The sequence below is a fragment of the Lepidochelys kempii genome, chromosome 14 (genome assembly GCF_965140285.1).
Source record: "Lepidochelys kempii isolate rLepKem1 chromosome 14, rLepKem1.hap1, whole genome shotgun sequence".
NCBI classification, from domain to species: Eukaryota; Metazoa; Chordata; order Testudines; family Cheloniidae; genus Lepidochelys; species Lepidochelys kempii.
Window position 1 is genome coordinate 38,588,501 of NC_136393.1, and position 14,127 is coordinate 38,602,627.

Consider the following 14,127-nt stretch of genomic DNA (forward strand, 5'->3'; position numbering starts at 1 on the left):
TTATTGGGCGTGCCCGTATGTCATCTCCTTGATGGGGTTTTCCAAGCAATGGGTGAAGTAACATCTGTACTGGCCCAATTTCTGTTGTTGGGAGAGACAAATTTCCAAGCTTACACAGAGCTCTTCTTCGGGTCTGGGGAAGGTGTTCAGAATGTCACAGCTAAATACAAGTTTCAGAGCGGTAGCCGTGTTAGTCTGTATCAGCACGTTTTAAATTTTCATCCAGATTTGGGATAAAAATCAATTTCAAACTATTGGAATTTCCTCTACAATGAAAATTCCAACCCGCTCCAATTAGGGCTGGGACTTCCAAAGATGCCAAAGGGACATAGGTGCAAAAATTCTATTAAAACTCTCTCAGGTTCCTTTGTTAAACCCAGCCTACGTCTTTACCTCCTTTGAAATCCCCAGCCTTAATAAGTAAAACACTTTCCAAAAGGTAGGGGGATACAAAGGTAAAAGTTAAAGTTTATTTACACTCTGATGATAAGACTGGTCTAGATACAAATATACAAAAATACAAATAAGTCAGGCATCAAGGGCAAGATATGTAAAGGTATTTAGGAACCTAGTGGGATTCTCAAAAGCATCTAGGCATCTATCACCCATTAAAATGAACAGTTCCTATCAACAGTTATGTTTTGAGAACTAACAGTTAGCCAGTTTTTAATCAATTTACTATTATTTTTGTGTAGTGTTATTTTTAAATAGTGTGATGTTACCCTGAATCAAACCTTTAGAAAAATGCAAGTCTATCACGTCAACACCATTGCCTTTAACAATCAGAAATGTCACAGTCAAATCAAGTTCATTTGATAAAAAACATTCTGTGAAAACATATTGATCACCATTAATTGAACTTCTTTCTCCCTTGTAATTCCTTTTTGTTGAAAAATGACCATTTTCAAAAATGAAAATTTTTGTAAAGAACTGTTGATTTAGTGATTTTTTGACCACATTTAAACGGAAAACTTTATAAAAAAACTTGATTGAATTGTTTCCATTTACCAACATGTAGGACCCCCAAACTTAGAACCCTTAAAAAGGGAAATAAATTTGATTTTTTGAAATTCTTCACTAATAAAAAAAAAATCCACCATCGTTGTTCATCATTCTTTATTTCCTGCATGTTGTTCTTTAGTCTGCTGTTTAATAATTTTTCAGCTATTGAACCAAGGAACAGACACAATGTCGTGTGAGTTGGCCAACCAGTCATACATCACAGATAATGAAAATTCTGGAGTTGCTACAAATTTAAACTTAGGACAAACTTCTGAGTGCAGATTCAGTGTCACTAAGGTCTTGATCCTGCACAAGCTTTATGCACAAGCTTTCTTTCCTAGTGTGAGTAGTCCCATTAGAGTCAACTGGACGACTCAAAATAATATAATTTAGCACTTGAGTAAGGATCTCAGGATGGGGGCCTAAATGTGAATTGCTAAAAGTAATGTCTACATAGGGCCTGATCGAAAGGCCATTTAATTCAGTTGAAAGATGTTCATTCATGCCAATGGGACCTCTCGAGAGATTTTAAGGGACAGATTTTCAAAAGTATTTGTAGCTACCACTGAAATCAATGGGATCTTGGTGCCTCATCTGCTGAAGTGCTTTGGAAAAGCCCACTAAACAACTATCTGCATCTTTAGACACCAAAATATCTTTGAAAATATGCCCCTTGGGAGCTCATGTCCAGTAGATTTTCAATAAAAATTAGGCTCCTAGAAACCACATCTTTCATGGTGTTTAGGGGCCTATCTGAATCTTTAGGTGCCTAAATTCCTTTGCAAATCTGGCCCTTAGGCACTTCTGAACATTTTACCCAAATACAAAAGTTGTAAATGTAAAACTGGAACCAGGATTAAAAGAACAACAACAAGGACGGTTACTACCAAAAGGAACATGAGCACAGGCTGAGAATCAGACCCAGTAACATTTAAGCCATTCAAAAACAACTTCATGTCCCACTGAATACCTTCCATAAAGTCTCCTTCACCTCTTTGTTTCTCAGACTGTCAATGAAGAGATTGAACAGCGGAGTTACAATAGTATTCAAAGTGTTGACAGTCTTGTTCATGTCCAAGGCATTCTGTCTGGAAGGCCTGACATACAGGAAGATGGTGGAGCTGTACCATATAATCACAAGAGTGAGAGGGGAAGAGCAAGTGGAAAAGGCCTTTTGCTGGCCTTGGGCTGATGGGATTCTCAGTATGGTGGAGAGGGTGTAAATGTAGGAGACCAGAGTTATTGAACATAATCCCAGGATGACGATGATCGAGATGATAAAAGCTGCCATCTCAATCACATAGGTGTCTGGGCAGGAGAGAATGATGAAGGAATCTATGCTGCAGAAGAAACGAGTAATGACATTAGTGCCACAGAAGGACAATCTAATTCTCAGGGATTCTGGGATAGAAATAGCCAGGAAACTACACACCCAGGAGCCAAGGGCCAGCTGAGCAGAGAAGGTGCTGTTCATGATGGTGCTATAGTGCAATGGGTAGCAAATAGCCAGATAGCAGTCATAGGCCATGGCGGACAAGAGGAAATATTCTGTGCCGCCCAGGGAGAAAATGAAGTATATCTACAGGATGCAGCTACTAAAGGGGATGGTTCTGTTTTTCCCCAGGAAAATCGCAATGGTCTTGGGAACACAGGCTGTGGTGTATCATATCTCCAGCAAGGAGAGGTAGCAAAGGAAGAAGTACATGGTGGTGCGGAGTTGATGGCTGGCCCTCACTAGGACTAGGATGGCAACATTTCCTGCAACTGTCAGGACATACATCATGGTAAACACCACAGACAGAGAGATCTGCAAATATTGACTACGGGGGAAGCCCAGAAGGATAAATTCCTATATCCTGGAGTAGATTTCCTTCTCTATTCCAGTCACAGACTCCATCTGTCAAGATACAAAAGATCATAATTCAGGAGAAGCTTTGTTACATGGATTGTTAGACATCACAGGTACAATTTTCAAGGGTGCCTGTCAAGATTCCTTTCCCACTCTGAACTCTAGGGTACAGATGTGGGGACCTGCATGAAAGATCCCCTAAGCTTATTCTTACCTGCTGAGGTTAAAAAAATTCCACAAGGTACAAACTTTGCCTTGTCCTTGAACCCTATGCTGCCACCACCAAGCGTGTTACACAAACTACAGGGAAAGAGCCCACTTGGAGACTTCTTCCCCCAAAGTATCCCCCCAAGCCCTACACCCCCTTTCCTGGGAAAGGCTTGATCAAATCCTCACCAATTTGTACAGGTGAACACAGACCCAAACCCTCGGAACTTAAGAACAATGAAAAAGCAATCAGGTTCTTAAAAGAAGAATTTTAATGAAAGAAAAGGTAAAAGAATCACCTCTGTAAAATCAGGATGGTAAATACCTTACAGGGTAATCAGATTCAAAACATAGAGCATCCCTCTAGGCAAAACCTTAAGTTACAAAAAGACACAAAAACAGGAATATACATTCCATTCAGCACAGTCTATTTTACCAGCCATTAAACAAAAGGAAATCTAACGCATTTCTAGCTAGAGTACTGACTAACTTTTTACAGGAGTTCTGAGTTGTATTCCCGATCTGTTCCCAGCAAAAGCATCACACAGACAGACAGACAGACCCTTTGTTCCTCCCCCTCCAGCTTTGAAAGTATCTTGTCTCCTCATTGGTCATTTTGGTCAGGTGCCAGCGAGGTTATCTTAACTTCTTAGCCCTTTACAGGTGAAAAGGTTTTGCCTCTGTCCAAGAGGGATTTTATAGCACTGTTTGCAGAAAGGTGGTTACCCTTCCCTTTATATTTATGACAGTGCTTAAATGATATAGAAGCCTAAATCCCATTACAAAATCATGTAAGTTGCTTAGGAGCCTAAGAGCTAGAGTTTCAAAAGTGTTTAGATGTCAACGGTGCAGACTGACAAAAATGCTTAAGCAGGTTAGGCACCTAATGTGGTTAGGTGTTTTTGAAAATCCCGCTGAGCATCTATCTGAAGCTTTAGACATCTTCATACTTTTGAAAATCTGGCTCTGAAAGATTAAAGCTCTTTTGAAAATTGGATGTAGGCTCTCAAGTCACCCAGGGCCAGATTTTAAATGGTATTTAGGCATGTAGAGGGATTTTCAAAAACACCAAGGCACCTAAAGTCATTGATTTCATTGATTCATAGATTCCAAAGCCAGAAGGGACCATTGTGATCATCTAGTCTGACCTTCTGTATAACACAGGACATAGACCTTCTCCAAAATAATTTATAGAGCAGATCTTTTAGAAAAAACATCCAATCTTGATTGAAAAATTCTCAGTGATGGAGAATCCACTGTGACCGTTAGTAAATTGCTCCAAAAGTTAATTACTCTCACTGTACGCCATATTTCCAGTCTGATTTTGCCTAGCTTAAAGTTCTAGCCATTGTATTGTGTTATCCCTTTCTGTGCTAGACTGAAGAGACCATGAAGGAATTTATTAACCTTCTTTTTGTTAAGCTAAATAGATTGAGCTCCTTGGGTCTGTCACTATAAGGCGTGCTTCCTAAACTTTTAATCATTCTCATGGCTCTTCTCTGAACCCTCTCCAATTGATCAACATCCTTTTTGAACTGTTGACACGAGAACTGGACGTAGTCTTTTTCCTGTTTATGCATCCAAGAGTTGCATTAGTCCTTTTGGCACAGCATCACACTGGGAGCTCATGTTCAGCTGATTATCCACCATGACCCGCCAAATCTTTTTCAGAATCACTGTTACCCACAATAGAGTTCCCCATCCTGCAAGTATGTCCTACATGCTTTGTTCCTAGATGTAGACATTCACATTTAGCCATAGTAAAATCACATTGTTTGCTTGCGCCCAGCTTACCAAGCGATCCAGATCCCTCTGTAACCCTGTCCTCTTCATTATTAACTACTTCCTCATTTTTGTGTCATTTGCAAACTTTATCAGTGATGAGTTTTTGTCATCTTCCATATCATTAAAAAATGTTAAATAGAGTTAGGATATGAACAGAACCCTCTTGGACCCCACTGGAAACATACCTGTTCCAAGACAATTCCCTTTAACAATTACATTTTGAGACCTAACCGTGAGCCAGCTTTTAGTCCATGTATTGTGTGCCATGTTATTTTTGTATCCTTCTAGTGGTTTAGTCAAAATCATAGAATCATAGAACCATAGAATATCAGGGTTGGAAGGGACCCCAGAAGGTCATCTAGTCCAACCCCCTGCTCGAAGCAGGACCAATTCCCAGTTAAATCATCCCAGCCAGGGCTTTGTCAAACCTGACCTTAAAAACTTCTAAGGAAGGGGATTCCACCACCTCCCTAGGTAACGCATTCCAGTGTTTCGCCACCCTCCTAGTGAAAAAGTTTTTCCTAATATCCAACCTAAACCTCCCCCACTGCAACTTGAGACCATTACTCCTTGTTCTGGCATCTGCTACCATTGAGAACAGTCTAGAGCCATCCTCTTTGGAACCCCCTTTCAGGTAGTTGAAAGCAGCTATCAAATCCCCCCTCATTCTTCTCTTCTGCAGGCTCCCTCAGCCTCTCCTCATAAGTCATGTGTTCTAGACCCCTAATCATTTTTGTTGCCCTTCGCTGGACTCTCTCCAATTTATCCACATCCTTCTTGTAGTGTGGGGCCTGTCAAGGTTCCTCCCCCACTCTGAACTCTAGGGTACAGATGTGGGGACCTGCATGAAAAACCTCCTAAGCTTATCTTTACCAGCTTAGGTCAAAACTTCCCCAAGGTACAAAATATTCCACCCGTTGTCCTTGGACTGGCCGCTACCACCACCAAACTAATACTGGTTACTGGGGAAGAGCTGTTTGGACGCATCCTTCCCCCCAAAATACTTCCCAAAACCTTGCACCCCACTTCCTGGACAAGGTTTGGTAAAAAGCCTCACCAATTTGCCTAGGTGACTACAGACCCAGACCCTTGGATCTTAAGAACAATGAACAATCCTCCCAACACTTGCACCCCCCCTTTCCTGGGAAATGTTGGATAAAAAGCCTCACCAATTTGCATAGGTGACCACAGACCCAAACCCTTGGATCTGAGAACAATGAAAAAACATTCAGTTTCTTACAAGAAGACTTTTAATAAAAATAGAAGTAAACAGAAATAAAGAAATCCCCCCTGTAAAATCAGGATGGTAGATATCTTACAGGGTAATTAGATTCAAAAACATAGAGAACCCCTCTAGGCAAAACCTTAAGTTACAAAAAAGATACACAGACAGAAATAGTTATTCTATTCAGCACAATTCTTTTCTCAGCCATTTAAAGAAATCATAATCTAACACATACCTAGCTAGATTACTTACTAAAAGTTCTCAGAGTAACAGCCGTGTTAGTCTGTATTTGCAAAAAGAAAAGGAGTACTTGTGGCACCTTAGAGACTAACCAATTTATTTGAGCACGAAAGCTCATGCTCAAATAAATTGGTTAGTCTCGAAGGTGCCACAAGTACTCCTTTTCTTTTTACTAAAAGTTCTAAGACTCCATTCCTGGTCTATCCCCGGTAAAGACCAGCATATAGACAGACACACAGACCCTTTGTTTCTCTCCCTCCTCCCAGCTTTTGAAAGTATCTTGTCTCCTCATTGGTCATTTTGGTCAGGTGCCAGCGAGGTTACCTTTAGCTTCTTAACCCTTTACAGGTGAGAGGAGCTTTCCCCTGGCCAGGAAGGATTTCAAAGGGGTTTACCCTTCCCTTTATATTTATGACAGGGCCCAAAACTGGACACAGTACTCCAGATGAGGCCTCACCAATGTCGAATAGAGGGGAACGATCATGTCCCTCGATCTGCTCGCTATGCCCCTACTTATACATCCCAAAATGCCATTGGCCTTCTTGGCAACAAGGGCACACTGCTGACTCATATCCAGCTTCTCGTCCACTGTCACCCCTAGGTCCTTTTCCGCAGAACTGCTGCCTAGCCATTCGGTCCCTAGTCTGTAGCGATGCATTGGATTCTTCAATCCTAAGTGCAGGACCCTGCACTTATCCTTATTGAACCTCATCAGATTTCTTTTGGCCCAATCCTCCAATTTGTCTAGGTCCTTCTGTATCCTATCCCTCCCCTCCAGCGTATCTACCACTCCTCCCAGTTTAGTATCATCCGCAAATTTGCTGAGAGTGCAATCCACACCAAAAATCCATCCTGACATCCAAAAATGTCAGGCAGTACTAAGTCAAATGCCATAGAGAAGTCTATTATATCAGCACTATTGCCTTTATCAATCACAATTGTAATGTTATCAAAAATGATACCAAGTTAGTTTGACAGGATCTATTTACCATAAACCCATGTTAAATGACATTAATTATATTACTTTATTTCTTTATTAATTGAGTCCCTTATCAGTGTAACGATGCTGGTTCTGGCGGGACCCAACGGAGAGTGCCCATTCAGATCAAATAGCTTCAAGCAGGGCAGTTACAGCCCAAGGCTGGGGTTTCTGTGCACACCAGGGCAAAGCAAACCAGCCAGACAGAGAAGACTTTGCTTTTACCCCACTGGCTAACCACAAGTCACACAAGCAATTCCCTTAGACATCAATATCTGAAGCAACCACCGAACTTGATCTGAGGTTAGAAAATTATTTTAACTTTGTTAAAAGGGTATTATCTAGACCATCCCTGACAGTGTTTGTCTAACCTGCTCTTAAAAATCTCCAAAGATAGAGATTCCACAACTTCCCTAGACAATTTATTCCAGTGCTTTACTACCCTGACAATTCAGAAGTTTTTCCTAATGTCCAACCTAAACTGCCCTTGTTGCAATTTAAGCCTGTTACTTCTTGTTCTATCTTCACAGGTTAATGAGAACAATTTACCTCCCTCCTCCTTGTAACAACCTTTCATGTACTTGAAAACTGTTATCACGTCCCCCCTCAGTCTTCTTGTCTCCAGACTAAACAAGCCCTTTCCCTCTCCCCCTCCCCCCCAGTCTTCCCTCATAGGTCATGTTTTCTAGACCTTTCATCATTTTTGTTGTTCTTCTCTGGACTTTCTCCAATTTGTCCACATCTTTCCTGAAATGTGGTGCCCAGAACTGGACACAATACGCCAGCTGAGGCCTAATCAGCGCAGAATAGAGCAGAAGAATTACTTCTTGTGTCTTGCTTACAACACTCCTGTTAATACATCCCAGAATGATATTTGCTCTTTGTTTTGAAACAGTGTTACACTACTGACTCATGTTTAGCTTGTGACCCACTATGGCCCCAAGATCCCTTTCCACAGTACTCCTCCCTGGGCAGTCATTTCCCATTGTGTATATGTGCAACTGATTGTTTCTTCCTAAGTGAAGTACTTTGCATTTGTCTTCATGGAATTTAATCCTATTTACTTCAGACCATTTCTCCAGTTTGTCCAGATCATTTTGAACTTTAATCCTATCCTATCTATCTAATCAATCGTCATCTTAGTGTCCAACTTGGTTCTGAGTGCTTACAGTTCACTGACAAACGAGGTATTTTTTTAAAGGAATTCCATATTTTTAACATAATTTACTGTGAAAGGCATACAGTTCCCTGCAAGCCAATAAGGTCTCGTTGGTACAAGGAAAGTCTTGAAAAGATTAACTCTACCATTCAGCTGAGATGAGTCCTTCTTTTTATGGAGAAAATAGAATATCACGGCTGTTTTCATCATTTTCATCGTGATAAAGGGCAGGCAAGTAGATTTTGTCAATCAGGTGTTTTAACTGTTCCAGAAATTTTGCTAGGTTCAGCTCTTTCCATCAGTGGAGACTGAATACAAAGAGCCAGATCCTCAGTTGGTCTAAATAATCGTAGCTCCATTGAGAGGTCTGCTGAGAGAAATTTGGAGGCCCGGTAAATTATGTTTTCCCCCTCCCCTTTCACCCTATAGTTAGATAGTTTTGCGGGGGCACTGAGCTCAGGACCTCAGTACAATTGTTCCACACCCTTCCCGCTCTCATCAGCCCTGTCTATTGATAATTCACACCAGCTGAAGGTTTGCCCAGTGAGAAGATTTGCTGAATGATGAGTTGCAGTAAGTTCCATTGTTTAAAAATGTTTACAAATTTTACTTATTTTCCTCACTTTACTCATGTGAGTGGAACCCTTGACTTCAAAGGAATCATTCATGTGAGTAAATTTAGGCATTTTTATTTTATATATGTCTATATATGCAAGTTTATTTATGTATTAACTGTTTGCAGAATCAGGGCATTAGATGTTATTCATAGGATGTTATTCATAACAAAATAAATGGCTTATACTGAAGAGGGAGAAAATATAATTGTTGATTGCCCGTGTTGATTAGACTTTGATACAAAATATTTAAGGCTGGGATTTTCAAAGGTGTATTGGGGAGTTAGGCACCCAACTCCATTACATTTCATAACTCCTTTCGGATCCTTTGCAAATTCAAATCCAAATAGGGAGGGGGACTCAATTTAGGTTATGAAAAATGAAAAATCAGAACACCCAAAACAAGCAATCAAACAAAAATTCAGAACATTCACTGTAAAAGTCATTGATAGATTTCAAGGTAGGGACAACTTTTTCAAAAGTGGCTTCTAATTCTGAATGCCTCAAATTTGAGACCTCAGCATTAATCCATCTGTGAAGGAAACTTTTGGCCAGCACTAGGAACCTGGTATTTTTTTCTGAAGGTGTTTTAGAAACTCGGCATATTACAGTTTTGCTGTATTTGTGGGGCTTGCGGTCTGTTGTGTGGGAGTGAGGATACCTGGATTCTGTGCTGAGCTCTATTAGGGATGCGTAGAATAGCTGTTGTATCAAAGGACCAGGAATCAGTACACTTGGGTTCTATTCCCATTCTTTGAGGGGAGTTAGGATCGTGGTTGGAGCAGAGCAGGGGCTGAGAATCAGGGCTCCTGGGTTCTATTCACGGTTCTGGTCGAGAAGTATGTTCGAATGACTAAACGGGGAGAAGAAGTGCAGACTCCTGGCACAGCTGGTCAAAAATGTTTGAAATTCACAGTTTTGATGAAATTCTTCATCAGTATTTAAAATTCTGATAAAAAAGGGATGCATTTTCTGATTTATTTTTTTTTTTTTTTTTTTAGGAAAATTGCTTCCTTTTGTTCTTTGGTCCTCTCTGGCCCTGAGCTTTGCTGTAATTGGCACATTGCATGGCCTTGCACACCTCAGTCTCAATTGGTCAAAGGAGGTTGCAACTGACTCATTTTCAACCACCCAAAATGAATGCTGGTTTATAGATGTAAATGGTTATTTATGCTCCAAAATTGAGTAGCTGTCCTCTGAACTGCAACTTTGTATAACATCCCCACTCCAACCTGGGACTTCAGCAGGCTTAGAACCTGAGACTTTCTGCATAAAAAGAATTAAAGGTCCTCTTGCATTGTAGGAAGGAAATTGACAGGTACAAATCTCACGTGTTCAGTATTGACCTAAGTCTGCTCCCATTGACTCAATGACAAAAATCCTATTGACTTCCTTCCTCGGGAGTAGAAATAGGCCTATACTGAGAACTTTTGAAAAGCTCACCCTATTTAGCAGGGATTTTCAAAAGAGACGATGGGGTTTTGTTCACTTCTAAAGGAATCACAGATTGTGCTGAATGCCTAACACCCATAGGTCTCATTTGAAAATGATTTGGCTCCTGAATCCTGAAGAATTTACAGGAAATATGTTTTTTCTGTTGAAATTTTTCAGGGTTTTGTCAAAAGGACAACCCTTGCCCCCCACACACACCCAGAAAACAACTTTGTATTTGAAAATTTTCAATTTAAAACAACAAAAATATCAATTAAAATAAAATCAATCTTGGGCTTTGGATGCTGACCGTGGAAAAAACATGTTTCATTGACAAAAACTAAAAATTGTGTTTTTCAAGGAACACCTGAAAATGGAATTTCTATCCTGAAAGTTTCTTTTTGGTCCAAAAAAAAGCCACTTTCCACTGGAAAAAAAGTTTCCACAGGAAAATTTAGGACAAGCTTAAATTCACCCTGTGAGCAGGAAGGCTCCAGAAATGTAATAGCAATAGGATATTTTCAGCCTTAAACCATTATTTCCTGCCTCTTTTAATAATCTGCTCTTCCTGTGCATCAAAATCATCTGTAACCCACAGAGCCACGGTTGTGTTTAATCAGTTTAATTTCATGTCTTCATTTGTTTTGGCAGGTAAAACAGCTGACCGCACTGGAAAAGGGCTATCACACCAGTGTGAAGGAATTTATTCTCCTGGGATTCCCTGGGACCTAATATTTGCAGATCTCGCTCTTTGTGCTCTTCCTTGTCACAGGAAATGTGGCGATCATAGTCCTAGTGGCAACCAGCCATCACCTTCGCACCCCAATGTACTTCCTTCTCTGCAATTTCTCCTTCCCGGAGGTATGGCAGACCACAGCTTGTATCCCAAAGACGCTTGCCAACCTTGTGTCCCAAAGCAAATCCATCTTCTTCGTCAGCTGTGTCCTACGAATGTATTTTGTTTTCTCCCTAGGATGCACAGAGATTTTCTCTTGGCTGTCATGGCCTACGACTGCTATTTGGCTATATGCTATCCTTTGCTCTACAGCTCCATCCTGAACAGCACCTTGACTGCTCAGCTGGCTGTTGGCTCTTGGTTGTGTGGTTTCCTGGCTATTTCTGTCCCAGCATTTCTGATCACCAGGTTGTCCTTCTGTGCCCTAGTGTCATCCATCACTTTTTTGGGGACATAGCACCGTGGATAGTTCTTTCCTGCACAGATACCTACCTTATTGATCCGGTGGCCTTTATCATCTCCTTCATCTTCATCCTGGGCTCCTGTGTCATAACCCTGCTCTCCTACATTTACATCATTTCCACTGTACTGACAATCCCATCAGATAAGGAATGGAGAAGGGCCTTTTTAATTTGCTCTTCCCATCTCACAGTTGTGATTATCTGGTACGGTTCGACCATTTTCCTACATGTCAACCCTTCCATGCAGAACTCATTGGAATTGACCAAAATAGTCACAGTCTTGAATACTATTGTCACACCCCTGTTGAACCCTTTCATCTACACACTGAGGAACCCAGAGGTAAAAGAAGCCCTGAGACATGTATTCAGGGAAGCGATGTTTTTCAAAATGTGCTGGAGGTCATTGGCTGTCACAGAAAATGTGGTGAAAGAAAAATGAGTCTGCACATGGAAGATATACCAAAGTTGATAGGGTACTGAAAAAACAACAACAATCCCTGAAGGCCAGAAGTCTAAAGATAATTAGCTGCCCAACTCCAATGGAAATCAGTGTGAGTTAGGTGACTAAATACCTTTAACAATCTGGTCCTTAGTGTCTCACATCCTTGAACATTTACAGCCAGATTGTTAAATGTATTTAGGTGCCTAATGGGATTTTCTATGAGTTTTAAGGGCCTAGATACTTTTTAAAACCCCATTAAGCACCTAAATACCTTTCAAAATCCAGCCCTTATGCATTATTATCCTCTTACTTTGTATTTAATTTAAAATGAAACAAATTGCACATGTGCCAATTATTTATTTCTATTAAGGCCTGGGGAGAGGATAGAGATATCAACAGGCTTGGCAGAATTCAATTTTTATTTTTTATAATTTTGACAGAGAATATCAAGGTTTATTTGTGAGCATTTTTTTTAAAAAATATTGTCTATTTGTATTTTCACACTTGTGGGAAATTACTGTGGCATGTCAGACAACAAGGTGGGTCACAGAATAATTATTTAATGACAACTGGTTTTTTGGACCTTTTTTGGGGGGGGGGGGCGGTTGACGTTCTGTGTGGCGAAACTGGCATTTCCTGACATTTACTGATAAAAATTTAACCCTTCCAAACCGAGGTAAGATAAACCCACAGGAACCTCAAATCAAGACCCCAGTGGATTTTGAAGGGGATTCAGAATAAAGTTCCGGTTCCAGTTACAGACTGGGTAAAAACCCAGATGGGTATTTTTGTAGGCTTCTTTTTTTCTTTGTTTTTAGTACACGGGCATTCCAAAATTTTGGAAAGATTGATTTCACACGGATTCTGCCGGTTTGGACTGAAAATATGTGAGAATAGCTTACAAAATTTTGATGATGTGACCCCGAAACGTTTCTGCTCCGCCCCCCCCCCCCGATCCACCCTCCCTTTCCGCGCTTCTCCCTGCGTGGGTTTCCCAGGGGCCATCCCCGTGGCGCCGGGCCGGTGTGACGACACAAATCTCAGCTCTCCCCTTTTGCACCGGGGGGCACCGGCCCTGACCTGCTCCCCACAGGCTCCTGGGGTCCGCTGGGTCCCATGAGGGGTCGGAGCTCCCCACCCCCGCCCACCCCGCCCTGCAGCTCCCCCTGCGGTTCCTTCGCACCCCAAGAAGCAGCTGCTGCAGCAGGAGCCGCCGCCTGTGAATCGGCCGAAGTTTCACGCCGACTCCCTTTCTCCGGGCGGGGAATTAGGCATCAGAGTTCAGTGCCGGGAACAACCAACCCGCCCCGCGCCCTGCTGGAGCCCTGCCCTGGCCTCAGCCCTTTCCCAGCCTACGGAGCGCAGCCCAGAGAGGCGGTAAATACCTGCGGGGGGAACGTGGCCTGTCCTGTGGCTGGGAGTTGCAGGCAGATGAATTCAGGCGAGGAGGGAGGCTCACCTGTCTGGCGGGGAGGGGGCGGGAATTAGCTGCTGGCCCAACTCCCCGGGGGCTTGGGTGGATTCTCCATCCTGGGCCACGTGTGAAGCCGGGCAGGAGGTTTGTCTAGAAATCTGCCTACGTTCCCTCCCCTCCCCCCGGCCCCCCAGGTGATCCCAGTCTCCCCGTCCCACCTTCCAGCTGGGAATTCTCCAGGGGGCTGGAGTGGTGGCCAGCAGAAACGAGGCTCGGAGAGTGGGGTTGGGAGCCCCTCTCGCTCACGGCAGCTCTGGCGTTCCTCGCCCCCATCCCACCCTCAGCTCCCCGCTCCTCCGCAGAGACTCCCTGCGCGCCTCAGAGCCAGATTTCTGCTGCGGGAGAAATCAACCGGCTGCCGCCCTCTTACCCCGTCGTAAGGCAGCAAATCCAAGGCCCAGGCTGAACGGCTCGGGGGCGTGGAGCAAGAACGCCGGGAGCCCCTGGGCACGGCCAAGGGCTGCATTTCACCCCCGTTGGGGTGGGGGGGTCTATGGCGACTGCTCCAGCCTGGGGTGAAAGC

General features: G+C 42.6%; 2 protein-coding genes and 2 pseudogenes across 2 annotated transcripts in view; 3 read left to right on the top strand and 1 right to left on the bottom strand.

Moving 5' to 3' along the window:
* LOC144929110 (von Willebrand factor A domain-containing protein 5A-like) overlaps nucleotides 1-11,231 on the top strand; it is a 181,279-nt gene extending 170,048 nt beyond the window's left edge. The window contains exon 3 of the mRNA XM_078848893.1: nucleotides 11,143-11,231. The gene's annotated coding sequence lies outside the window, so the exon portion shown is untranslated. The remainder of the gene's footprint in view (nucleotides 1-11,142) is intronic.
* Nucleotides 1,955-4,760, bottom strand: LOC144929252 (olfactory receptor 6F1-like; annotated as a pseudogene).
* Nucleotides 9,010-12,127, top strand: LOC144929253 (olfactory receptor 6F1-like; annotated as a pseudogene).
* Nucleotides 12,128-13,246: 1,119 nt separating this feature from the next.
* Nucleotides 13,247-14,127, top strand: part of LOC144929108 (uncharacterized) — a 170,323-nt gene continuing 169,442 nt past the window's right edge. The window contains exon 1 of the mRNA XM_078848361.1: nucleotides 13,247-13,507. Coding sequence (XP_078704487.1) covers nucleotides 13,247-13,507 — 261 coding nt within the window. The remainder of the gene's footprint in view (nucleotides 13,508-14,127) is intronic.